The 27,582-nt window shown below is 45.8% G+C and overlaps 1 protein-coding gene across 1 annotated transcript; it reads left to right on the forward strand.

Moving 5' to 3' along the window:
• Positions 1–323: 323 nt before the first annotated feature.
• gpr158b (G protein-coupled receptor 158b) lies at positions 324–27,501 on the forward strand. The gene is made up of 13 exons (XM_086129679.1): positions 324–1,488; positions 3,737–3,842; positions 11,517–11,619; positions 13,315–13,526; positions 14,626–14,694; positions 18,197–18,306; positions 19,191–19,429; positions 21,191–21,329; positions 22,418–22,523; positions 23,798–23,944; positions 24,567–24,810; positions 25,709–26,265; positions 26,341–27,501. Exons 1-13 carry the CDS (start codon positions 683–685, stop codon positions 27,289–27,291), a joined length of 3,789 nt encoding a protein of 1,262 aa, XP_085985805.1. The 5' UTR covers positions 324–682; the 3' UTR covers positions 27,292–27,501.
• Positions 27,502–27,582: the final 81 nt, after the last annotated feature.

Below are 27,582 nucleotides of genomic sequence, written 5' to 3' on the forward strand. Positions count from 1 at the left end.
TTCTTGTTAAAGGTACAATGATGAATTGTGAGTGTGCCCCCTCAACACCTTAGACGAGGAGAAAATCGAGACGGACCGCACCATAGACAGAACAAGTAAACATCTAATTTGTGAGATGGACGCGGCATGTATTTCAGCATAGCATCAGCTGTTATGATGCCAGTTTGAGTAAATCGAGTAAATCGTTCAGTATCCCACCTTCAGTTTTCTTCCCACGGGCTCTACTTTCAGAACCGGACAGCTCCAATCCGTTCCCACGCCCCGCCCACCTCCGGCAGACTGGCAGGGAGAAAAGACCACACGCAGTCGTGGGTTGAGGCGATTCAGTACCTCAGGTCTGTTGGGATTTTTTTTTTCTTGTAGAGAGAGGAACTTCAAGAACAATTTGCTCCTCGCCTCTTTTCATCAATCATACGGAGTGGCCGCTTCCACTTCGAAGAGGAGTCACGTTGATTTGTACCGTTACGAGACTTGTCTTGCACGCGAGGCTTGGGTGGGGGGAGCTTTGAGGGGATCCTGCGTGCAATGAAAAGTAGGGAATTACTGTCGGCTGTGCCTTCATTGTGCAGGACACATCCTTTTGTCAGTGCTCGTTAAATCGGCGAGGCTACTGGTTATGCTCGCAGCACTTTCCCAAACGCTTTCTTCTCGGTGTCCCTGAAGAAGAAGACGAAAAAGAAGAATGGCTCTCCTGGTCGTGCTTCTGCAAACGGGGCTCGTTTTGGGCTCCAACTACGGCTACGTGGAGTGGTCGGAAAACGACCGTGACGAGAACCCTTCGGTGTTCAGCACGCAAGGAATCAACAGGGAGCCGCCCCACCACCATCCGACCTATTCTCACTCGACGCCGCCTACGGAGCGCACGGTGGTGGCGCACAAAATCGAGGAGGACCTGCCGAGGGTGGTGACCGCTTTCCTCCACAGCGGCGACTCCTCCGCGCTGAGACAGGTCAACTGCTCACGGAGGTACGAGCTGAGCAGCCTGCGAGGCGGCCTGCGTGTCGCCACCCACTACTCGCTGCACGGCATCCTGGATACCATGACGCACGCCACCAACTTTTTGAACATGATCCTGCAGGCCAACAGGTCCCGAGAGGACACCCTACAGCGGGACCTTCACTGGTATCAGGCGCTGGTTCGGAGCATGCTCGAAGGGGATCCCAAAATCCACAGAGCCGTAGTAAGCTTCCACGGGGACGTCTTTCTGCAGGCGACCCGGAACCAGAAGGAGGTGGTGTTGCAGGATCGGCTGCTGAAGAGCAGGAGCACAGAGTCCGAGTGGTTGAACGAATTTGGGGACGGAAGGAGAGCATATACGCTTAGAAAGGCATCGGAACCCAAGAGTGGAGTTTACCTTCTGGACAAGAATCAGATCAAGTGGTCTGCGCCTTACCTGGAATGTGAACACGGGGCTTTTGTGCCCTATTGGCTTCTCACCTTGTCAGCTGGCTTCTATGGACTCAAGAGAGACTCTGCACTAGAGTTCAGGTGAGAGAAATGTGTTGTGCGATCATGCGACATAGAGCTCGGTAGAGACAAACAACTTCAAAATGTTGAAGTGTGGCCGGAAAATAAGGCAGAGGAGAAACTGAAGGAACAGTTTATTTTTTTTGTCTTGTTTGTGTACAAACGACAGCACAAATTTCCCAACATTAATGAAAAATAAATAAAGAACACTTCATGGAAACAAAAAAAGAGCCTCTTTTCACCACAAAATGTTTTATATCAAGATATTATGCAGATATATATCCATCCATTATCTGAACTGCTTTATCCTCACAAAGGCCGCAGGTGTGCTGGGACCGATCCCAGATGAATTTGGGCTGGAGGCAGGGTACCACCGTGAACTGGTTGTCGGCCAATCGCTGGGCACACAGAGATAAACGCCAACCATTCGGACTCCCCGTCACACCTCAGGACAATTTAGAGTGATTAATTAACCTAGCTTGGTACACCCCGTTAGGGTTTGGATGTGACCCCAATAGCACGACAACAGGCAGGTATCGTTGAAGCCAACACTTGGCGTAGTTTATTGAAGAGTCTTCACAAAGTCACTCAGGGGGAAGCACGAGGAGTCCACAAGGAAATGTCCACACAAGGAACAAGAAGCTGCAGGAGATGGCAACAGAGTCCACTGGCGTGGTGACGGTACGAACTTGCACTGAGGAATGGTCTGTGAGTCACTTTGTACCAGTCCAAACGAGCAGATGGGCAACAGGTGGGTGATGAGCTGACGAGTCTCAGGTGTGAGGTGCAGAGCACCCTGGCTGAGGAGGCTGCCTGGCTGGCCCCTCCCTAACACACCCTCTGTCACTGAGAAGTCATCGTTTGATCTACCATCCACAGGCAGGGCTTCATGAATTCAAATGCACCCATATCTTGAACCATTGCTCAACAGACTCATAATACAAACACCATCAACTCAAACTAAAACGCAAGCTTAATTTACTAGCTACTGCCATTTTATTTTCCGTTGTGCTACTTACAGGATCCTGTACTTCTATCTCATGCATCAACTTTACATTTGGCACAAGCTAGCAAGCAGGTTTCAGGAATGGTGGAGGAAACTAGCAAACTCCACACTGAAAGGTCCGAGCGGAGATCCATTCCACGCTGTGCCGCTTGGTAAATCACGATTCCAAAAAGTCGCATAAGGCAAAAGTGATTGACTGTCGTACAGTAACGGTATGGGCTTCGAGTTTACAATTTTGTAGTATCATATGGGTGCCTTAAAAATGATCGCAATAGACCACTTTGAACTAATTAAAATGGTGCTCCGAATTGAAAATCTGGTGTGGTGAAAATATTGCAACTCAAGTATTGGCTCAAGTCAGGTTGCAAGGAGAAATGTGATTTCCTTATCATGGACGTGTGTGCTTGAAATGTTTTGCTGCTTCTTCCAGTCATCTCAGTGCTGCGATGATGTTTCTATAAATAGAACGTCTGGACAGAAAAGCCTAAGCCTTTCTTCCTGTGAAATCTCCCTATTTTTTTGTTGTTGTTGTTTTTTTACTGTCTGCACAGGCCATTTTTAATCGAAAAAATTCACAAAACGTGACAGCCTGACAGTGAGGGATGCCGAAGCAGCTGACACATCTCCCTGCTTTCTGTCTCGGTCAAGCTTTGACCATCTCACACATACGCTGACTGGTTCCCTCCTCTCATTCTGTCTGGTTGTGTACCACGGAGTAGAGGTGGAGGTGAAATCCTCTCTCCATGGTCGTTTGTTCCACTTCCCTGCAGGCAGATGGAGGCAGCGGGTGTTAGGCTCATCTAAAGAAGCGCAAAAGAGAAAAGGAGAATGGCACATTTCAAACCGTGACAAGAGGAGTTCGTTTGAACTTATTTTGCTAGCCAGATATTCTGTCACCTATTTTCGATATGATTCACAAGAAATGCTTTAAAAGTCTTGGTTGTAGTACTTTTTCAAGTACTGCAGTGAGACCGAATTGTAATGAGAGCAACAGATACCTGCATGTGTTTAAGCTAAGTGTCGCTATTTTTTGTTAGCGCTGTTGTCTATTCAACAGAATTTCAAGGACATCGCAGATCATGTGTCTAGTATACTGTACGATATGAAAGATTTGTGTTCTCTCTCTATTGTTCTTTTATGGCTTTTTGAGCACAACATGACATATCTTTCCTTGCGGACATCATAATACTTGGAGCTGTCGCCATTATTCTCTGGGATGCTTTATCTCTTCCTAACCTTTGGTTTGTTTTTCCTCCGTGCCAGGGGTGTTGTTCGTTTGGACGTGAACTTGCAGGATGTGGATATTGACCAGTGCTCCGACAGTGGCTGGTTTGCCGGGACACATCGCTGCAATCTTACCAGTATGGAGGTAAGTGCCGCTTGAATGACCTTTTCCCTAATTCATCCACTTTAACCCCGATGGAGAAAAGTGTGGTTCCAAAAGTTCTCCGGGTGGGGCAGTGCGTACATCTGCTCCCTATCGTAACCGATGACACGCATTCCCAATTATGAAGCCAATGCTCCTGGACAACAGCAACTATCTTATTTTATCTGAATTCAAATGCCATCGGTGGTGGAGGAAACACCGTCATACATCATGTTTGTCACCTTTCGGCGTGCTGAAGGGACAGCGATGACCCATGTTCTGTCTGTATGTGTCAGTGTGCGATGGCTCTTGCGCATTGGCTTCCACCTTCATGTGGGTGCTGATGAGTTTCATGCGATGTATTGTGGGAAACCTCCTTGACCCCACCGGGGGGGGGGGGGGGAGTTCTGTAGCTGTTCATGTGTGCATGGCATGTCGCTGCATAATAGATGCAGTGTAATGGATTGCATCAAGATGGTTTGAATAATTGACTCTGCTCTTTGTCTGTGTGCCTGCCCTCACCCCCACCAAAATTTAGTTTCCCCCCCCCAAGTATGCCTGATTTACAATAGCATGCTTCTCCTGTTTGCACACTGAGTAGCGAATTGCATGACAATTATTCCTCCAGCCCGAGACACTCACTATTTTGTATTCGCTCAAGCGGCCTTCTGTCATGAGTATTTCAATCATTTTAACTCATTCAGTACCAGCCAATTCTAGACCAAGTCTGAAAAGACGTTTAAAAACGTCTTTGGGAGTGAATGAGTTAAGAGCGAAGAAACTTCTTTCGCAGGAGGCACGACTAACTTCAGGAACAAACAATTTTCACCTCTTTTTTTGTGCCACATAAAGAATGTACACTTGACAGTTCACTTGGATCATCGTTGGCACATTTTATTAGCTTCGCTCCCTAATATTTGAAAGATTTTTGTCAACAAGACGCAAAGCAGCGCCAGCCCACCTGGGAGAAATAACATCTTGTCATTAGGAAATGTGTTCTCCTCGGAAGAACGCGACTTGTGTATGACACTACGGCACGTGTGGTGGTCGAAGAAAAGGACGTGTGCAAGCGCGAGAACTTCGAACTGCAGTAAAGACAGTCAGGGTTGCCTCAAGACATAGTTTAGGGTCTGGAGCAGGTCTTTTTCATGGCCCTTCTCCACCGCGCTTGTGCTAGTCCGAGTGCTAGTTCCAGTTCCGGGCCAGTGCTCAGGTTCGCACCAGTTCTTTCTTTTTCCACCACTGAAATTGGCTCTAGCTCGAGCTCTGGTGCTTGAAACTGGTGCTTAAGATACCCACAATTATTAGTTAATGAATAGTTAGTATAATTAATGCTATGCTAAGTTGCCTAGCAGATGCTGACAGCGCATTACGATGATGATGATGATGATGAGCGTCAGCAAAATTACTGCCCCCCCGGTGCCTGTACTTTGAGGTTCACTACAGCTGACGTGAGGGTAGCCTCCCCCTTCGCTTTGAAGGGTGTGAGCGACAGTTCCTGACAGTTAGTTAGTGATGCATAGATGGAGCCACATAATGTGTTGCGGCACACTGGACGAACTGTCGTGATACCGCGTTAGCACCGCGTCGCTCTGTTGCTCAATAGGACACCCGCTGGATCTTTTATCATCATTGCATTGCAGGCTACGCCGAAAAAAGCTTTTGTTGAATTTCCTCAATGTTTCGTCAAGCGGTGGCATGAAAGAGAATCCAGATAAATGTTTTTAAAGAGACTATACATCCACACATGCCGTATTATAGCAGGCGGCATGAGTGTCTTTAGAAGAATTCATGACAATATTCCACATTTTACTAGCTCTTACTCTTCTCTAATGATAATTCTCCTGACACACACGACATTTCGCAGTGAGGCGGTGATTCAGTGGCAACTTAGTCATCACTGTTCATCTTTTTTGAGGTTGCGCGTGGGAGGGGCGAGCCAAGACTTTGACACAGAGCTCTCAATTCAAATTCTCTCCGCAACTGAAGATGTTTTGTCAGAGAAGACTTGTATTGACAAACAGGCAATGAGACATCAGCCTCCCCGATGCAAAGCCGTGATTCTTTTTTTTCTTTTTTCTTCACCAGCTATAAATGCAAAGACACTCTGTGAAATGGCCACCCAAGGCGAACTACTAAAAATAATTCATCCTCATCATCATAAAGCCCCTGTAGCCGTTCAGTTTCAGACTTCGGCTCCCGCTCGCAAAAGCTCTTTTCGAAAGGATTAGCTTGTGGGTTCTGCTCTCTTAGTCTTTTCACTTTGTGTGCTCGTGCTTTTCACCGCTGTTCCCATCGCTTGTTCCTCCTTGATGCGGTGAAATGATCTTTCGAGTTCAAGAGCCCGCGGGCCGCAGCTGAAGTGGATGGTGTTTAAAGTCTGCAAAGAAAGTGATGACACTTTTCACACGCCGCAAACTTTGGTTCATTGAAATAAAAAAAAAAGCCATCTTTCTCACAAAATACATTGTTTGCAGCAATGGCCTGCGGGAAGTCAATTCAATGCTCGTTTCCTCCCCCCAAAAAACCCTGAAGTTCGGTTTCCCAAGGCCAAGTCATAACAATGAAGTCTTTCTTAATGCGACGGAGCGTCGTGTGCTCTGCAGAGTGTGCGCTTCTCACTTAAGGTCAATTTGTGACGTGCCGTTTCAGTGCGGCTCAACGGCATGAGCGCCTCTCGGATGTGTTCGGAGCCGGCAGCGGAGGCATCGTGATCCCGCCTCATCCTTCAAACTTTATGTCTAATTGAAGTGAGAGCGGTGGGAATTGTTCTGCTTGCCAATGTTAGGGTAACATAACAAGCCATAAAGGCACCATGATGCCCTATAAAACCCTTTGATCCAACGAGCTTCCGGGGTTAATTGGAAACGGGTCAATGTCACGATTGCGTGTCAAAGGAGCATTTCCAAAAGGCTCCGTTACTCAGCACTTTCTTCCTTTTTTTTTCTTTTTTACACACAAGCTTTAAAAGTTACTTCTCCACACTACTTCCGCCCAAGCACTCATTTATTTCAAGCTCATGTGCAGCCGCTCGATGACCTTTTTCACTGGCCGGGTCCATCACCTTCAACTTGAAAGCTGCGTCGGAGGCATTTCCTTGCATTTTCAGCATGATGAAGTATGATCCAAATACTTCAAAAGTGTGCAGGAAAGTGCGCACGTAAGCTGCATCACTGTTTAAGCCACAGGGGTTGAAGCTGGGGGGGGAAAAAAAAAAAAGCCTGATCACTTTTTTTTTTCTCGTGTCAAATGGGTGCCTTGGCTTTTTTTTCTTTTTCTGTTAGACTTTTTCACGTCTTGTTTCTGTTTTCTCTTATACGTTCCAGCAAAGGCTGAGTAGGAAGTGGGATCCGTCACCGTGATCTATGCACACACTCATGCATTTATGGATGAGTAGACATAGGGGTGGTCTCTTACATGGTTCCTGGCGTAATTATACAAGCGCTTCGACGTGATTCGTTCGGGTAATTGGGACGGGACGCATGTGAGGATGCGAATCTGGCTTTTCCATCGGGTGTCAGCGTAGTCAGCTTCAAAAGGGGCAGAGTATGTTTGCATATGCACACGTGTGTTTGAGGAAATGTGTCGTCTGAGATAACGGACTTCGCCAGAAGAGCTCTGATAATGAGTGTAAACTGCCATGACAGCCAAAGAGGGTTACCCATTCCTTCCAGCTCTCTGCCTCACTTTCTGTTTCCGTGAATATTTATGCACCAATTTTCCCTCGCTTGTTTGGTCGCTTGTTATCACACTCTCATTGAAATGTGGTCTTCTTGAATGCGCGACTCCATTTTCTTGAAGCCAATTAACTCCTCGGAAAAAAAACACGAGGAGCCCGGCGGGACTGATAACTCCTTTGGTCAGTGCGTTACTCCCTTTTTAATGACTTTTTTTTTTTTTTGGATCATTTAGAACACCATTTCAATTTTGACATCAGTGCTCATCCAATTTTTTTTCATCAACCGCTTCCTTGACACCCTCTTTCATTCTCGGCACACCTCCTTCCAACAAAGACCTGCAACGCCGTTGCAGAGAGCAACGCAATTAATTCTGGCGACAGCTCAGCAAGTACAGTATTTTTAGTGGCGTGAGTTCATCTGAAAAATTAATCGCCTGTACATATGTGGCTCGTTCCCCGCGCCGCTGCGAGAACCTGGACTCGCTGTCGTCCTCTAAACACAACAATAAGATAAGACAAGATGAAAATAAGACAAGAGAGAACTGTTGTTGAAGTTGAAATATTCAGACTTGAAATAGTCAGTCGATATCTCAAGAGCAGCGAGATGGCTCAAAAAACCCTGTGGGGGCAAACGACACAGAGAGGGAAAAACGACATCAGTTGTCTTCATGATATTTACCATGTGAAAAAATGGCTTTTGTGGAGACTCACCGGCTGCCTGCGTTGGATGTGCGTGCATCTTTTTCATCATCAAAGAGATCATTTATGAGTACTTTAAACTGCATTTTTTTTCTCTTCAAGAGTTCGATTCAAGGTTAATAAGATCTCAGTACAGAGCTGTGAACCTGCTGGAACTTTCTCTGTAGCTGTATGGAATTGATTGCTGTATTGAATATACAGATTTACTTGTAAAATCGCACTGCTTGACAAATACGTCACCCAAACTCCAATTTTGTATTGTAAGATCTGATACTCTTGTTCCTACAATCACTCAAAATATTTGATTGCTTCAAAATGAATTGGATGGAAAGTAACATATTAACACATTTCACTAGTTTTTTACATTTTTGTTTAGCTCAGATTTTATAGTCATAATGAATGATGTGCTGTTTCGACAAAGACGCTAAATCTGTTGCTGCGACACCAGTTTTATATCTGGAACATAAACCTTAGCAGATAAATTAACTTTTGGTTGAATTTAAGAAGACTCAGTCATTTACACTTTATTTTGTGATCGATTTTCGAGCTGTAATAAATGATAATGTATTTTGTAGAAGGTGTTGTTTGCTCTCGGTGCGTTTGTGGTGAGAAAGGAAGAATATCACTCAGGCGATAGGAACTGCCACAGACGTCAGAGAAGCATCGGACTGAATCACTGTAGTTTTCAACTGCATGAGGTTTCCATGGTGACGGCAACTGCTTCTCATTTCAGGAGTGCGACAAGGGTCCCGCTGAGAAACTTCCATCATCCCATTGTCGTTTGCTCCAAAAGGCTTGACATTGATTCGACCCCCCCCCCCACCCCTCTGTCCCCCAATTGTATGCACATCGCTCAGTGACCTCATTTAGACTCAATGACTTTTTGGGGTTCAAGTCAGACCTGTTTCACCGCCAAACCATTCAAATTCAGAGAATCCTTTCAAATATTTATTATGTCGTGGAATTGTTCGAGCGACATGGCTGACGGCCATTTTTATGTTGCATCAAAAAGACGCTTTGTCCTCCAGCCTGCCCCCCCCCCAAATATCTAAGGAGTGAATTCCAACACCTCCCACTGAGCGCGCCGCACCAACTGTGCTTGTGCTGAAAGCGCCATCAGTTAAAAACACTTGCAATATTCGAGAAAGACATAAGTGTGGGCATCGTCTGCATTGCTTAGCAAATGTAATAGACCACCATGTAAGGTTTATGCTTGAGCAACATTTTAGTTTTAAATCTCAAACTGGATGACCACTGGGCTAATTCTTTTGTGTGTGTGTGTGTGTGTGTGTGTGTGTGTGTGTGTGTGTGTGTGTGTGTTTTAAGTGTACAATTCAGAACTAATTAGTTCTTTCCTACAATGCTGCACTCCATTACTCCAGTGACAAACAACAAAATTCCAACCGGGAAAGTACTGCACCGCCGATCAAAGAATTACTGCCAAGCTTGCAGGATGTACGAAGTCCATATCCATTCCTTAATCTTTAATTATGCCGATGACTCATGCGTTGCAGCATGAAGTATGCAAGGACGACAATGTACAGAAGACGAGACGAGGAGAGAGAAGACGTAACAGTGGAGAGGGACAATCGTCAAGGAGGATTCATTTTTCCATCGGGAGCCACCAATCACTCCCTAATCTGTTCTCCCGCAGCTCATAACCGCTGCGGCAAAATGCGGGAACTGGTTGAGACGGCAGCACATTCGGATCATAGTTGAGCGAGCACCGCTCGAGTCCAAGTGGAGGACTCGGAGGCCACCAGCCCAGTTCTCGAGAACCCTTTCATAACCGAAATGGCGAGTCTCTTGCTTTGTGTTTGTGTCGTGTTGGGCTTTGCTGTTTGTTTGCTTTTGTGTCACAATTTTTTTTTTTTCACAAGTGGTTTCCAGGTGCCTTAATATAAAGCCCTGATATTCATCGACCTCCGAACTTTGAGGCAGATTTGATATCCAGCTGTACAAATGTGTATCATCTCATATATATATTATAATATACAGACAATTCAATTACATATTCTGGTGCCAGGATGCTTCCGGAAAGCAGAAAAATGATTCATTGAGCTCTATTCTTGGAGACAAGCGCCTCTGCGGTAGATCCTGATTTTGCACTCGTGCCAATTTGGCAGATCGGTCCCCACCACGCTGGCCGTGCCAATGCAACATAGGGAGTGCCGTCGGAGAGGCGCCTGGCCGAATGACAATTTGGTGACAGAAAGTTGTTCTAAAGTAGCACCTGCTCAGACCGTGTCTAAAAGAGCTTCTTGGGCCAAATATGTTTTTACTGAGATTTGGTTGACTTTGAATATCTTCCATTGGGTCTTACTATGCATCAAATGATCCCAAATATCACTTGGATAGCAGTTGATCTTCCCGTCATGTACTGTATGTACTGCTTATTTGGATTAATTTCGAGGGTGTGCAGGAGGATATCTGACATTTGGCAAGAGGCGCGCATGGTACACCCCGGACGGGTTGCGAGCCAACTGCAGCCGATTCAGTTTGTCCTTTGGTGGGAATCGTTGTTGGGATCGCAATAGAGGTGGTGTGCACCCGCACACGCCAACCGTTTCACCATTTCAAATTGGCCAGAAATACAATAATCAGCAGAGGACAAATCTGCACACACAACCAAGTGATATGTTGAGCTGTTTTGTGGCCAAAGCTTCATGTTGTAAATTTAGTCGCCCGCATCACCCTCCCCGCAGAGACGCTGTGCAGTATTTATGAGGGTTTCATGCCAAATTTATTGCGGCTTTAATTTCAGTGCATGTTTGCAACCCGCATGCACGTGCGTATTCAAACCAATGCGAGTGTTTCAGCTCCAGATGGCGCGTTAACTTGCCGAGTTATAAAGTGAGCGGAAATTATGCAGAAGCTTGAATTCCGCAAACAAGCCTTAATTCTTAATTTGGATATGAATTAGTGTCCCTGTTACTTGGCAAAGCTCTGTGATTTCCCCGGACGCCAGGCGTGTTTATAGCTGGGCCTGCTGCCTTCTGCAGAGGAGCATGTGGATAATATTGAAGACTCAATAACACAACTTGAGCAAGTTCACTTATCAACTCACATGGGGAGAGGGAAAGAGCAGAAGTAAAAAGTATGAGCACAGGTTATGCCACGCAGATACGAGTATGTAGATGACACTTAATTTCACACAATCCTCCATGTTGTTCACCTGGTTGTGTAATCAAGAAAGCCACCCCCCCCCCAAAAAAGAAATTTGCTAAAGTGAATGAAAAATATGTGGTTTAAAGTTGAAACTGCACTGAGATGTCATTCTTTGTTTTCTCTTCCCACAGTGCGTGCCCATCGCTGGCCACGGATTTGTGTTGGACAAATACAAGTGCCGATGCAAGAGAGGATTTTACCATCCAAGCCGTGTGGCGCTGAGTGGCTTGAACAGTAGGTTACAAATCCTTTTGGGGGGTTTTACAATACATATTGCCCCTCCTTTGTCACATCAAAACGTTTTGTTCGAATCCTACTCTTTTGGGTTGAACAGGTTTAGCAGAAGGATGAATAGTCCATGTATCATTAACTCTCCCGATCGTGGACTGGAATCAAATGAGTGCGTTCAGTCTGACATATTTGACTGAGAGCACTGCAGTGTCCTCGGGCAGGAAGTTTGGATCCGATGAGTGAAATAATCAAGCGGCTGCAGGGATTCTCGGCTCCGGCAACACTGTGCTTCTGAGGCCATGATATGATAAGCTTCACCTTTATTGTAATGCCGCATGATATGAGGCTTGAGGCCCTTAGGCTCAATCTGTGATGAGACACTCGATTAAGAATCACATTGGTGCACTTTGGCTCACAGGTCCTGGAAACCGCCTGCTGTATTTTTTTGTTTTGTTTTTTTGTACACACGTGAGGTTCTGACAGATAGAAAACAATTTTGCATCGTTCCCTAGCAACGAGGAAAAAGGGCACAGGGGTGAGGTCAAGGCGCAGCATGTGATGTCAAATCAGAAACTCTGCAAAAGAACATCCTTTCTACGACAATGCATATAATTTGAATATGCAGTACTGCTTACATTGCAGTTTCCATTCACCAAATAATAGGCAAGAGGTCCATAAAACGGCAGGGTCAAAAGTTCACAACCTCAAACCTTCCATGAGAATGTCACCGTGGCGAACCCTGATGAGATGTGCCCCTAACGTGCAAAATATTTCCACTAAAAGAGGACGCTAACAGACAGTGAAAAGGCCATATAGACAGAGGAAAATGGTCTTATGTGGCCAGCAAATGACGGCGTGGATGGCGTACAATAATACCAGCAATAGCAAAGGGCAAAAAAAATGGTTTCGACCATTTTTAGTGACTAGTTTGGTCGACTTTATTGCACAACCCTCAACCTGGTTAAGGTGACAAAATATTGGAGGGATTCTGCATTATTTGGGACCGGAGACTGTTGATATTTTCCATCCCTTCTTAATCCGCCGACATATTGTAAGACCCGATTGCTGCATTTGCATATGATACAAGCAGTAAGAATTACCATGGAAATGTACGTTTATTGAGCACACTTTTTCAGAGGTGCTGCAGATGCTCAGTGAAGAAATTGGAGGATTTCTATCAGAACTAATAGACTCCCAATCTGCCCTCAACAGGCATGTTGCCAAAGGAATCTGTCTTTTTGTTTGTTTGTTTTGTTTTTTTTTTGGATAGATTATTAGAGCAAATGACATTAGAAGTAACTCGAGTAACTCGCACAACACTTTCCAGATACATTGGAAAAGCAATCAGGGAGAACAGACTTGATAAATCCATTCAGACATGAGCGATTAAAAATGTAGCGTGTCGGTGCTTTATTCTCTTCTCTCTCATCATTCCCTCATGAAAGCTTTTATTTTTGTCGTGGTAATTATTGTGACGTTTTGATGTATTGGCTTCGTGATTGCTACTCATGAAACAAATCAATTAAAGCCAATCCACTCATTGGGGTGTCACTCCTAATAAAAAACTCAAACACAAATTGCTGTAATCCAAGAAATAAAATAAATCAAAGCAATGTGGAAAAATCCTCAGGAGGGCCTTGCCGCCTCCGCGTCCTCATCAATATTGAAATTTCTGACTAAGCCCTTTTCTGTTCTCAGGTAAGGTGCAGGGCTCTCGCAGAGACGACGTTTCTGATGTGGCGAGTAAGTGCCTTCCTTGCCGGGTGGGCTGTCACTACTGCAGAGACAACACACCCTGTCTGGCCCGGGAGGACAGCGGGCTGCGGCTTGCCGTGGCCTCCTTCCAAGGCCTGTGCGTGCTGCTGGACTTGGCCAGCATGGTGGCCGTCTACCACTTCAGGAGAAGTAAGGTGAGCGGAGATATCATGCTGCGGGCACCTGTCTCATAAAATGACCTACCTTCATGTGCCTACCTGCCAAGCACGTACCTGTCTAGCCATACCTACTCACAAATCCCCCTCCCCACATACTGTATGCCTACTGATATAACCCTAGCTAATTTTCTTGTGTTTTATCTTTGCACCCACATACATCTGTATGCACCGTTATCCGCCCAGCTACAAATACCAAGTGATGGATCAAAGTGTGAATCGTCTAACGAAGCGTGATGCATTTATAGGAATACAATACAGGAAGGAAAAAAAAAATCTTTCTGAATAAAAAACGTTCCCAAATAGATCATGTACATAAACACATCATGTCCCACCGGATTTGTTTCATTTGTACCATAGCATTCACCGCAAATGAATCATCAGCAGATTAAATGAATGAACCCCACAAGATCTAATTATGCTGTTTTAATTCCAGTTATTATTCCCACGCGGACTGCAAAGAAGCAATCACACATCGAACAAATGACACTGAAGGTTTTGGCCAACGGGGAGTTTGTGTGCACTTGAATCCCCAAGCGGTGAAATCTTTTGTGAAGCAGTCGGATGGAAATCTTCAAGTGTTCAGATGGCGTCATCCGTGATGACAAACATGTACTTTGCTTGACATACAGTACATACTTGCCTACGATATGTCCGCCAACCATCAGTGACGGAATGACGGCCCTCCCGTCAGTACTGACGGAACGTCCACCTCCGCTGCCTATCTTACCTACACTGTACCTCCCTTCCTCTATCTGCCAACCTATTTTTCGACTTACTTCGACCTACAATTGCACCTTCCCACATATACTGTACATACCAAAATACCGACACTTAGCCACTCACCCACCTAGCTTACATCTACCAGGCTACGAACCTCTACTTTCCAACCCTCTGACGAGTCTTCCAAGCGAGCTACCCAAAGCCACCTACTCCCTAGCAACTTGCTCACCAAGCAACCTACAGTACATAGCCATCTAATTTAGCTAGCCCTAATCTAGCTAACCAATCTACGCGTCACTAAAATGCCTACAAATATTGCTCCTGACAAACCAATTCTTTCTTTCGTCCTCCGCAGAGTATCCGTACTTCTGGATTCATTCTATTGGAAACACTGTTGTTTGGAGCTTTACTGCTGTACTTCCCCGTAAGTAGATCTTATTTCCATTACTCATCCGTCAGTAGGCTATACAATGCAAGAGATGCATTAACTCGGAATCACTGCGTTGAAAAAACCCCTCCAGGTGCATCTGTGATCTCCAACCTGCCCAGCTTGGACATGAATCTCATGAAGTTCTTTTTAATCACTTGGATAGAACGCTGAACTGCCGCCGCTGATATGATTGACGTTCAACAAGCAGCAGAATAATATGAAACTATGAAGACGTTTAAGACACGATCATTAGCATCGCGGCGCTGCATAGAATCAATCGCCTTTGCGTTGCTCAACTCATGTCAAGTGGTTGACAGTAAAATCATGAAATTGGGATTTTGATTTATTCCTTTAAGGCAGACACGCCCATGAGTACCATAGCAGGTAAAGCCCGTTGGTCACATCTTGAGCTCGGAAACAGATGGATGGAATTTCCACGTGACAGAGAGATCTGAGGGAAACTGGGGATTCTCTCCCTTCAAATACTTCTTGAAGTTTCAAACGCTGGCTTGAGCTTTCCTTTTTTTTTTTTATTCTCTAAACGAAAAAAAGAGCTTTAGAATGTTCAGCACGATACACACCTGTGCTTATTTTTAATGCTTCTGGGGCAGTATCTTGCAAAAGACAGTAAGCACCTGTTATTTTTGTTCCTGCAGACGTTCACCTTCACCTGACAGGGTAGTCAAGATGAATTGGAGTTTGCATCCCTCCGTTCGGTTCCCTCGGTTGCATGAAAGATACCAAAAATAGCTTCCCCCAAATATGCTTTCACTCTCTTCGGTGCACAGCCAGGAGGTCCTCGTCTTCTCTGTGCTCTTTTCTTTTTTTCTCAACACTTCCCATCATCTCGCTACCTTTTAAGTATGTCTCTACCTTTCCCCAGGTTCTCCTTTAAAGCATTTCCCTCTTCATCGCATCTTGATGTCTGCCTCCTCGCCCGTACAGTTACACACACAAAAATACAGTTTGTGTCTTCTCTGCTGTCTTGACTAGCGCGGCGCAGCTGCCCCGTTCTGGTGCTCAATGCATTTTTAAACAGTCCATCAAGTTCCAGCACCGCTTGTTTTAAAAATACAGTACATCTGTTTATTAATTGATGGAGGAAGCATGGTTGGTTGCATGCGAAGCGAAGAGGGCCACCGCTCCCTCGGGGTGGGATAAAAATGTGCGGTCCCCCGTGACTTGTGGATGTCGGTAGCACTGCGCAAAGGGCGTGACACTGTTTGTCGGCATGACTCTCCGCAGGTTTGTGTTCAGAGTAGTAAAGTCGGGAGTGGTCTAATTTTGCCCGCTGTCTGCAAAGGTGACTTAATATTGTTGCGGCTCCGTCACGTGGCATAAAAGGGCCCGTGGCGGAGTGGAGGCTTGCTATGAAGACAGAGCGATGATGAAAGGGCCCGTGGCAGGAGGCAAATGCAAAATACAGGTTGACATGAGGCACCCGCAAAGAGGATGAGCAGGAAATAGTAACCATAAAAAACATAGTAAGGCTTTTTTGTATGATTGTTTGTTTGTTTTTTCCCCCCGTGGGGCTCAGTCTGTTCTGTTCCTGATTGTGTGCCTGTGTGTATTTTATTCTTTTCGTTTCCTGGGTGAATGGTTGATGGGCGGAGCCTCCGAGGTCAGACCCGCTGTTCATGGTAGTCAGCGAGATTGCAGCAGTGACTGAAGGCAGATACGCGGTAGCATATCCTCACATTATTGATTGCGATATTCTGTGCTTAGGATCAGCGCTATCATCGTAAGCAGTGACCGTTTTTATGACCAATAATTGATGAATTGAGCTCACGATGAGATCAGGCGAGCGCCAGGTCCCGGTTGCATGATCTTCAGACACGCCATCGTCAAACGCAAATCACGCGTGGGTCTAATATTTGACACATGTGGACGGTTCATTTACCATTGCACTTAGGCAGTGGTTCTTAACCTGGGTTCAATCGAACCCTCGGGGTTCGGTGAATCAGCCTCAGGGGTTCGACGCAGCCTCTGCCATCCATCCATCCATCCATCCATTTTCCGAACCGCTTAATCCTCACTAGGGTCGCGGGGGGTGCTGGAGCCTATCCCAGCTGTCTTCGGGCAGTAGGCGGGGGACACCCTGAATCGGTTGCCAGCCAATCGCAGGGCACACAGAGATAAACAACCATCCACGCTCACATTCACACCTAGGGACAATTTTAGAGAGTTCAATCAGCCTGCCATGCATGTTTTTGGAATGTGGGAGGAAACCGGAGTACCTGGAGAAAACCCACGCAGGCCCGGGGAGAACATGCTCTGCCATACAATGAAATTTTAAAAAACTATATTATGTCTTGAAATTTTATTTACTTTTTTCTCTTTTTAATAAATGCGTTTTTTAAGTGTCTTCAATTTGTAAAAAATATTTGTATTTTTCACGAATGAAGGGTTCAGTGAATGTGCATGTGAACTGGTTGGGTTCGGTACCTCTAACAAGTTTAAGAACCACCGGACGAAGGTTTTGCATTTATCGTGAATCTTCTCGCCGACAAAGCTGCGGCTTGGGTGGTAAAAAAACGCAAAGCCATCAATATGTTCATCAATCCCCTCCGAGACGAGGAGCATTTTTGGCTGGGCTTAACTGAGGGAGAATCGTCCGTCACCGAGTACTTCATCGCCTTCTGCATTTTAACTGCCGAGAGTGCATTCAACAATGTCCCCCGCAATCCGCGGCCGGGGGATTAAACACAAGTCAAGGATGAACTGGTGCGGTGGAGCTTATTGTCTTGTGTTGTGGGAAAAATCTAAACACTTTAGTAGACAAGAAGACCGCACAACGTTAGCAATGTGAGCGTTACAAGTGAATAACAACGTGCACACGAGGAGTGTGTTAAAATACAACCAGGACGGCGGGCTGCTCAAACGGTGCTTAACTCTTCCTCCTGAAGCGAGGTCATAAACATGCAGATGTCATCTGCCTTATGCAATGGCCGCTGCCCCCGGGCTGCTGCAATCTTGCTTTGTCTCACACCAAGGTGACATCAACAATATCAGGGAGAGAGAGAAACACGGTCTACGTTCTTATCCTTGTCGAAACGAATGCATGAGGCGATCATTCACAGGACAGATATTTTAAGGACAAAGGCATACATTTTGTCATCCGGTTCGACAATCAAAAAAGCAGGGGGCAGAGTTACCATGCCAACAAGTGGTTATAAGTGGAGATTTGGATTTCAGCCGACGCAGACGTGGTTCCACTTGGCGTCACTTCGTTCACAAGTAGACTCACTGTTGCAGCACAAGAACCAATGTGGAGGATGACTCACCTCTGTTTTGTTGTCGTGTTTTTTTTGGTTGTTTTTGAAGTGATTGTAATTGTATTTTAGTGGTTGTACATCTGTCCCGTAGCCAGTGAAAGAAGACTGATTTAAATTCATGATGCTTTTCTTCTTGTAACGGGATACTGTCTGTTTTTATTTTGGTTTAATGATTTATTTATTTTTTTGATGGTGTGGGCTGTGATTGTACCTCCCTGCAGGTTATGATACTATACTTCCACCCTAGTGTGTTCCGATGTATCCTCCTGAGATGGGTTCGCCTGCTGGGTTTCGCCATCGTGTATGGCACCATCATCCTCAAGCTGTACAGGTAAACTGCTAGAATGGATGAGATTCGGTAACTTGAGTTGAAAATATTGTTTGACTCCCAAACGTTTGCCGGATCTGCATCAAAAGAGCACGTTTCAATTTTCACCATTTTCTTTTGCATCATGTTTGTCGACTGTTGCAATACAAAGTCTCTTCTCGGACGCACGCTCGTTTCTGTTTGAGCGCTTCGGAGACAGGAGCAAGAGGTCAGCCCGGTCAGAGTGTTCTCCCCGTCAATGTACCGATTTGATCATCATTCCGAGCTGGCTGTTTGGCTGCGAAGTGTGCCCTGGGGGAGCCCTCTTGCAAGCTGCTCCTTATGACTTTTGACTGTTTGTATATCTGCAGCAGTTGATGATCTTATCTCGACCGCCACATGGCTCCTCATCTCCTCATTTTGGCTGGAGTGTTGTATTTTTATTTTTTATTTTTATTCCCTTTACATAGATACATTACCATTACGTCTATGCAGTGATAATGAAAACTCCTGTGCAGATTATGAATAAAACGGATCTTCCGGTTGAGCCCTATGTCATTTCCAATGAGCTGAATCCTTATTAGTGAAAAAAAAAAAGCAGATGCATTTTTCTTTCATTGAATTCCTCCTTGAACCTCCGTTAGGAATCCCGTGGGGTGGCAGGAAGTTCAATTGGGAAGGCGGAGGTGGTAACACACAAATGCTCACGCATATACTGTACAAGCACACACACATTTCTAATTCAGGCTTGATGCATTCCATTTCATGCATAACACCAACCCAACACGTGCAGGCTATGCGGTAACACTTCTCACCTAGGGCTACCACAAAAGATGATTTTGTGCACGTGTGTCCAATGATGTCTTAAAGCTGTGATCACTGCTGTCCTCTCCTCTCGCTCCATCCAGAGTATTGAAGGTGTTCCTGTCGCGTACCGCGCAAAGGACACCTTACATGACCAGCTGTCGGGTCCTGAGGATGCTGGCAATAATTCTCTTGGTGGTGCTGTGGTTCCTGGTGGCCTGGACCTCTGCGGTGTGCCAGAACCCCGAGCTGAGTCGGGCCTTAATCACAGCCGGCCTCTCATCGGAGGGGCTGCAGTTTAGTATGTGTCTGCTGGACCGGTGGGACTACATGATGGCCGTTGGTGAGTGCGTTCAACATTGTCATGTACAAAAATCAGAGAATTCTAAATTATTTGGAAAAGCCCGGCCTGCTGACAGTTACGCTATGGTGTCAATTAAGGCTGCTTCTTTACTAGAATAGACAGTATGCTTCACTTTGTTAATATAAAACTGGAGGAGAGGGAGAGGAGAAGATAATAGTGAAGCCCTGAAGATGAAAAAGAAGCTGTCAGAATCTCACACACCGGGCGGGGGCTTTCAATGCACTGACTGACGTCAAATACAACAATCTCACCATATCTGTGTGCGTGTGGTGTGTGCAGGACAGGAAATGAAGGCGCCTGCTAGTTACCATGACAACCTTTGAGAACACACTAATGTGTTGAGGCCATGCTTTGAACAGGAAGTTCTCTGCAAAGCTGCTTCCGAAAACTCTTCACTGATGGCATACAGGACATTTGACAATAAAGTGATACTTGATTACTTGATACTCGCAAAATTACCTCAGCGATTTGGCCTGTTTAGTAATACTGCCAACGAGGGAGCACTCATCTACCGAAAAAGAAATATCCATCCGTCCATCTGTTCTCCAAAGCGCTTATCCTCCTGAGGCTCGCCGGCGTGCTGGAGCCTACCCCAGCTGTCTTTGGGCACAGCCCGGAACTGGTTGCCAGCCAATCACGGGGCACACACAGACAAACAACCGTTGGCGCTCACAATCAGGGACGGGGACAATTCAGTGCGTTCAATCAACCTCGCACGCGTGTTTTTATGGAACGTGGGAGAAAATCTCTGCTCTGTGAGGGTGATGTGCTAACCAGTCGTGGTACCTCTAAAAAGAAATAAATAAGAAAGATGTCTTTTTTTTTCCGACTCGCAAAGTAACAGCAGTCTTGAGAATATCAACAGTAAACAAGCATTTGTTTGATTTGTTATGCTTCCCATCATACAAGAGGAGCTCCCTTTGCACCCCGAGACTAAGTGGCATGTAATTTGATGATTTATAGATCGGATCTATTCATGACTTTTAATAGGCTCCAAACTGAAAAGAATTTATGGACTGTTATAGATCTGATGGCAGAGTTAAGAGGGCCATTTGAAGTCTGTAAAGCATAAATCAAGCTTTATAACCTCTGTTCTTTTGCCATTTTCAAAATGTCATTTACACATAATTGTTTTCACTTTGGACTTTTACTAGACGTGTGGGTAGAATGCACCGGTAGCATATTCCGGTGCTTGCGGGGTTTCTCCGGGTACTCTGGCTTCTTTCCACATTCCGAAAACATCCCAAACACAACAATCAAAGACCTTTGTCCCAAATGCGAATGAATGGCTGTTCATTCATATGTGCTCTGAGATTGACTGGCGACCAGTCAAAAGTCTGAAATGACAGACTCCTGTTCAAACGGGGCCCTACTGAGGGCAAACACGATAAAATGCACCCGTCAAGGCTCGAACTCAGCAGTTTCGCATCAAAACGCAATGAATAGCAAAACTGAGGATCACAGACTTGTTTACATTGCATAAGAAAAGAAAACAAATTGGTGATTTGTTACAAGTGTCGTATATTTATGGTTTCTGAAAAACATTTGCTTCTGGGTTTAACCTGCAAATTGTTCCTAAAAATTAGAAAGTTGCTCCTCGAATGAAGTCATTGACGAGCAAAACTGCTCTGCAAAGGGAATTTAATTAATTTTTTTACACACCGAATGAATTTGACTAATAGAGCAAATCCAGTGGAAGTTTTAACATTTCAATCCAATTGCATTTCTTTCGCTTCCCAGCGGAGTTGCTATTCCTGCTGTGGGGTGTTTACCTGTGCTACGCCGTCCGAACGATTCACTCAGCTTTTCACGAACCACGCTACATGGCGGTGGCCATCTACAACGAGCTACTCTTATCGGCCATCTTCCACATCATCAGGTGGGTGCGGAAAACTGGAACGATCCGTTCTAAAAAGCTGATCAGACTTGTTTGGCGCCATTCCGCAAGTAACACGCTCATGCTAGCATGTGTTCACGTCTCCACATTGTAGGACCGCCTCCGGGGTCAGAGTCAAGTTTCAGAAAAGCAAACCTCAAGCAACGAGTCTCCGAAAGAAATGTGTCAACGTTTATAGAATTACAGCGTCAGGTTTTAGAGAGGATCTCTAAAGTCATCAGGCGTCTGGTGAGGCGGACATGCTAGCTAACCATTCGGCCACCGTACCGCCCAGGAAAACGTGTGTGTGCGGTTATTGTATGTCTGGCCGACCAGAAAATGTGTTGATAGACGTGCGTTCGCTCCTCAGAGATTCCTCCTGAAATAAACATGAGTGTGACCCTTGAGTTTTGTTTAAGTGACAACAGTCATCACTGCTCTAACATAACGACCAGTTTGTCGGGTTCATTCTTCTTCTGAAATTAGCCATGAAAAACAACAGCTCGTGTCCTTTCCCCCTGACCTATTTTCAGTTAGACGTCGTTTATGGCTCAATTTATGATTAGTTTGTACTTCCGTTCTTTTTCGTGTTCCTCAAACCTCCTTTTTGTTTCTGAGTTCACATTGGCAAAATGACCTTGTGTCCGTGGCAATCAACCAGTCCTTATTTAGTGGTGAAAAAAAAAACCTTAAAAGCTTTCAGTCCAAATAATTTCATTTGCCACACATTCTCGATCAAAAACTGTGATTGGAGATGTTTTGCACCAGCGGGAATTCAGAGTAACCATCACACCAAAATGGGGAAAGATTCTTCTACTCCACGAAGAAGCTGAAGGGTCCAGCGGACAAGCGTTCATTATTTTGGTCATCTACCGTGTGGTTTTAATCAAGCAGCTCTCACTTGCTGAGAAGGGAAAAACAACTGGTTTTGTTTTAGTTTACAGTTGACGTGGATAGAGAAGAGAAACACCGTGGGCTCTTATTGATGTCTGGCACACCGGAATTTACAGACCGCAAGAGTTCTCAGCTCTTCTCGCTTGTAACTTTCAACTCTGATACCGTGGCTGAACAGAATCTTTGTGTTCCTGCAGGTTCTCCGTGGCGCCCGGCCTTCACCCCGACTGGATGCTAATGCTGATCTTCGCTCACACTCATCTTACCGTCACTGTGACTGTGGGACTGCTTCTTGTTCCAAAGGTATCGCTCCAACATGTGCAGTTCATGAGCTGTGCCCACCTCTGGTGCAGCAGATTGTAAGTTTACATCCGACTGCACGACTTCAGCGCCATTTTTGAGCATCGCAGATCGACGTAGTGTCTCGTAGCCGATTTGAAGCTGTTTTGTCGCATCGTAACATACTCCGCGATTGGTTGTGAGGCATCATGACAGCACAACGGCTCATTCATCTGTTTGAGCTCATGTAATCGGCGCAATCAGAAACACTCACCAAAGCAGAAAGAAGAACATTTGCGGCCTGTGCCGTAAACCGATTTAAATGGCGTTACTCATGATTGTAATTTTGCTAAGCACTCCCATCGGCGTCTTTATATGCAATCTCTTACGTCTGATGGAAAACATTTAATCGCCCCGCTGTGTGATAAAAGCAGTACACCATCAACGTTCCCGCTTCTTTCATTCGGTCTTAATTAGGATCCTCAGATATTCGAGTCAGTCGAGTAGGCCGGGATAATGAAGCGCAACGGGAGTGTGTTAAGCTCACACGGCGTCTGCTTTTCAGTCTGGCCTAAATATTGGGCCTCCCTTTGTTGTTTTGCTTTCACTTGCTCAAGCAAACCTAAATAATTAGACCGTCATCCGCTGCCTTTATGCGACTGAAATTCCCTGAACAGCGGAACCCTTATTTAACTGACTAATTAGAGGGAGGGGTTATCCGATTGTCCAATATTTGGTTTGGGTTTTTTTCAGGCTTAAAAATGCTCAATATAGTACAGAGGAGTTCTGCACTTTTTTTTCTTGGCCTAAAAATAACCAGGACAGTCCAAAGTTATTGTAAATAAATATATGAAAAAAAAGCTTAACTATTTATCCAAACTTTGGTGCTGGGGTGGGGATAACGGCGTGCAACTCCTTTTTTCACTTCATTTATAATTGGACATCATTGATAGTGTAAAATTGCTGAGAAAATGTCTTCACTCGGTTTTGTTTTTTTTCCTAATATTTAATAAAATATTGTCTGTGCCCTTATCCTACGAGCCAATATTATTGGCAGAAATGGCTCATTTGTCTCAATAGAGCAAATTTAATTTCAGAGGGGAAAGCGCTTTAATTTTCGAACATCCATCTCACTAACGTATTTACTGCAGGAAATTATTTTTCACGGCCGTCACACCTCCGATTGCCTTCACGGATATTTTGGACATCATCATTACGAGCGCAAAAAGTGCTCCTTTGCAAAATATTTTCCTTTTGGAACCGTGTACTGATATTTTCGTGGTACTTTTCTCTCTCAGTTCTTTACAAAAGGGACTCAGGCTCGAGATGATATTGCCACGGAGGCCTATGAAGAGGAGCTGGACATCGTAAGGTCCGGTTCTTACTTCAATAACAGCATCACCTCAGCCTGGAGTGAGCACAGCTTGGACCCTGAGGACATACGGGTGAGGAAATGCACACGCATCATCAAGTTGGTCGTCGCATGCTTTTTCTGTCGATTCAAAATGCTGGTCAAAGTCACAGGAGAGGACAAATAATTGAGGATTGGCCATGTCAGACTTCATAGATCAGGAGTGTCAAACTCCTTTTTGTCGCGGGCCACATTTTGGTGACCGTTTTCCTCAGAGGGCCGTTCTGACTGAAACCATCTCAAGAATAACTGTTGATTCAACTCGTTTAAGTTACTATCATGAGAAAATGCTTTGTCTTATTTATTACATATGAGAATAAAATTTTTTTTTGGTCGACATTTTAGAAAGCATCATGGAAGTTGCTGTGTTTAATCTGATTTCGTGGGCCACATAAAATGATGTGGCGGGCCAGATCTGGCCCCCTGGCCTTGAGTTTGACACCAGTGTCATAGAGGAACTGTCGACTGAATGGTGATTTTACTCCATAGATATTAGGATCTGCTTAGTGATCTGAAAAAACAAACAAACAAACAAACATATTCTTCCCTTTATAAAAGGTAGTCATTGCAATCGTAAAAAAACGTGCAAAGCAGTGGGAAATCACTGTAGTGCACGCAGAGATGAATTTAGATTGATCCACAGTTGCCTCTCTCAGGATGAGTTGAAAAAACTCTACGCCCAGCTGGAAGTCTACAAACGCAAGAAGATGCTGGCCAACAACCCTCACCTCCAAAAGAAACGCAATTCCAAAAAGGGCCTCGGTCGCACCCTGATGAAAAGGATCACGGAGATCCCGGAGACCATGCACATACACCGGCAGTGTAGCAGAGAAGACGGCAGCGAGCACGGTAGCAACCGCAGCACTTTGAGACGAAACCACCCGGAGAGCAATCAGCACGGTGAGATCTGAACAGTCGTCATCTCTAAAATATGACTTGGATACCTTTATTTATATTAAAATTGTATGAGACAGACACCTACTTGCTGATTAACCGCCGCTGTGTTAACATTCGAAGAAAAAAAAAGTTCCGCAAAGTGATTAACGGAGACAGTCATAATCGTTGAGTCAAACCGGTGCCATCGTTAAACCTTCATGAATAACTTTCAAGTCAATGTAATTTTTTTTTCGGACCGGGAGTCACACTTTTTGTCGCAGTGTGTCTGGTTGTGCGACTTATGCTCAGTTGCAACTTGTATAATTAGCACTCAGACTGGCACCGGAAATCCCCGTTACAGGGGAATGGTCTTTTCTTTTTCATTTGTTTATTCAACCCCGATTTGTGGACCTTGGCCTCCTAGAAGCTGTGCATTATATAACCGAAACTCTGTGAGCTGTCAAAAAATAAATACACCAAAAGAGGTCCAAGGCATTGAGCTGCGTACTAGCGTGATGCCAGCTCTGTTTTAGGAATAAAATGGAGACAGACAGTGACCTTGCGGGCATCCTGTAAACGGCGTGTGTAAAATTCACTTGCAAAACTGCGCGCCGTCGAGATCTCAAATCCAATTCTTGTCAAGATATTCCAGTCTCGACTGAGAAAGGGCAACCTATAGCTGAGAGCCACAAAATGTTTTGCTGCTGGTATATCAACCAGGGATGTGCGTCTTTCCAATAAATGACGATTCGATATGGATTTCGAGGACGCGTCTTTTAATTCAAAACCGATTTTCTGATTCAAATCATTTTTGTTACACCCCCTGACATCGACCTATGACTTACTTCATTCACATTGAAGTTAGAGCAAGATTTTTCCACAAAGGTCAAGAATCTCTCAAAAGATTCGAATCTCCCTTCAGGAAAACCTCGAGAAGATTCACTCAAGAACAAAGTCGCAAGCTTGCAGAAATCGCTGAGCTACGATCACGTTTGCGACCAAGATGACGAAAGTGGAAGTCAAAGCGGCTCGGCAGCGGGGGACAAAATGACTCCGGTGGGCAATGGCGGAGAGGGTTCGCTACTCGGTTCCCTCATTGGCCGCAAACATTGCAAAAAGCATCTGGAACCGGTCGCGCCGCCCTCCAAGCTGGAACCGGCAAAGTCCACCGAGTCGGTTGCCCTCTTCTGGAAGTCGGCGAGCGTTCACAACTTAACGCACGAAAAGAAACCGGTGCACCTGCGCACCTCCATCATGCAGAAGTCTCTCAGTGTGATCGCCAGCGCCAAGGAGAAGATGCCGGGGCTCGGCAACAAGACGCAGAGCGTGGAGGATGCCAGCAAAAAAGGTGCGAAGGGCCCGGAGGGGAGGATGTTGTCAGAAGTGGATGAGACCCCGGAACATTTTCCCAAAATGATCATCAGCCAGTCCGTGGAGTACTCCAAGACGCATATGAAGATGGGCATCATGAAGCAGCAGGTACCTTGCGAATGGGTGAGGTGCTGCGATTCTTTGGGTCAATTCACGCTAACGCATTTTCTCGCTTGATTCTAGGTGAGCGGTAGCCAGCCATCCATTTGCTCCGAAACCGGCAGGAACTTGTACGATGTGTCCGAAGTTTGTCCCTGGGAGCCGGAAGAGCCTCAAACACCATCTGAAGCCAAGACACAGAAGCACGTGTCCATCGCCCCGGACGAAAGCGACGCCGGGCGAAGAGGGAGCGGCGGCTCGGGCCTCGGCAAATGCGGCCGGTCTCAGCAGAGGCCGAAAATGGGGCAGTCTCCTTCAAACAGACGACGCTCCAAGGACAGAGGAGGGGAGAGGGAGGAGAGCAGGGAAACCAGGAAAGCGCGCGGACCCAGATCACCTCTGCCTCTAAAGCTGGATGTGAGCCCCTGGGATTTTGAGGAGCAGCCCATGCTCGGTGGCGTTTCGGAGGCCATTTCCCCCGAAAGAATCCGCCGCAAAAAGAGCGTCACGCCGACGGACGGTAAGCCCAAGGCACTCCGCTCAGACCACTCCAAGTCCACGGGAAGCCTGTTACAGCCTCCCTCCTTGATGGTGGAGGTCTGCCCGTGGGATTACAACAGCCCACCCTCACCCAAGCAGGAGAAGATCTGCAGCAGCCCTTCCGCGCACAAGAAGAAACGGAAAGGCTCCTGCTCATCCAACCATAAAGCGGAGAAGGAGAAGGGCAGGGAGAAAAACCGGGAACGACGGAGCTCCTCCGGCAAGCCGCCGTCGGAGAGAAGGCGCGTCAGCCAGTCGGCCGAGTGCGGCGGGCTGGTCTCTGAGCGGAGGAGGAGCTCCAGCAAAGACCCAGAGGGGGCAGAGGTCAGGAGGGCACGTGAAACCGAAGCCTCCGACAGCAGTTTTGGTCAGACTAAAACTTCCACCGACAGGAAGAAAGAGCGGTCTCACAAACCTGCGGTCGGTAGCGCTCCAAAGATGGCTGACGTGTGCCCCTGGGACTTTGAGGACCAAGACCCGGCAGAGAGAGCATGATGACCGCTGTCATTGACCGATTGTCGTCACAGACTTACAGCACGACCGAGTCAAGTTTCAAATGTTTGATTGAGAGGAACCAAAAGATGTTCACGGCCATTTTTAAGTCCTGCTTTCGCACTTTTCATTGAGAATGGTGGCAATTTGCCAAAACGACATCGAGATGTGTTAAACCAATTTTATTTTCGACACAACGCGGTCGCTAATGGAGTGGGGGGGGGGGGGTTTGCCAATACTTGGTGCACTGATTTTAATGCACGAGCTGGAGCCAGATCGAAATTCCTACCAAGA

This window comes from Hippocampus guttulatus, chromosome 14, assembly GCF_054856545.1.
Source record: "Hippocampus guttulatus isolate MCC_2025c chromosome 14, RoL_Hgut_1.0, whole genome shotgun sequence".
Classification (NCBI taxonomy): Eukaryota; Metazoa; Chordata; class Actinopteri; order Syngnathiformes; family Syngnathidae; genus Hippocampus; species Hippocampus guttulatus.

Coding starts and splice junctions, on each gene's coding strand:
- gpr158b (XM_086129679.1), top strand. CDS start 683: ATGGCTCTCCTGGTCGTGCTTCTGCAAACGGGGCTCGTTTTGGGCTCC. Junction 11,620..13,314: donor GGCGCTGAGTGGCTTGAACA/GTAGGTTACAAA, acceptor TTCTGTTCTCAG/GTAAGGTGCAGGGCTCTCGC. Junction 23,945..24,566: donor TGGACCCTGAGGACATACGG/GTGAGGAAATGC, acceptor TGCCTCTCTCAG/GATGAGTTGAAAAAACTCTA.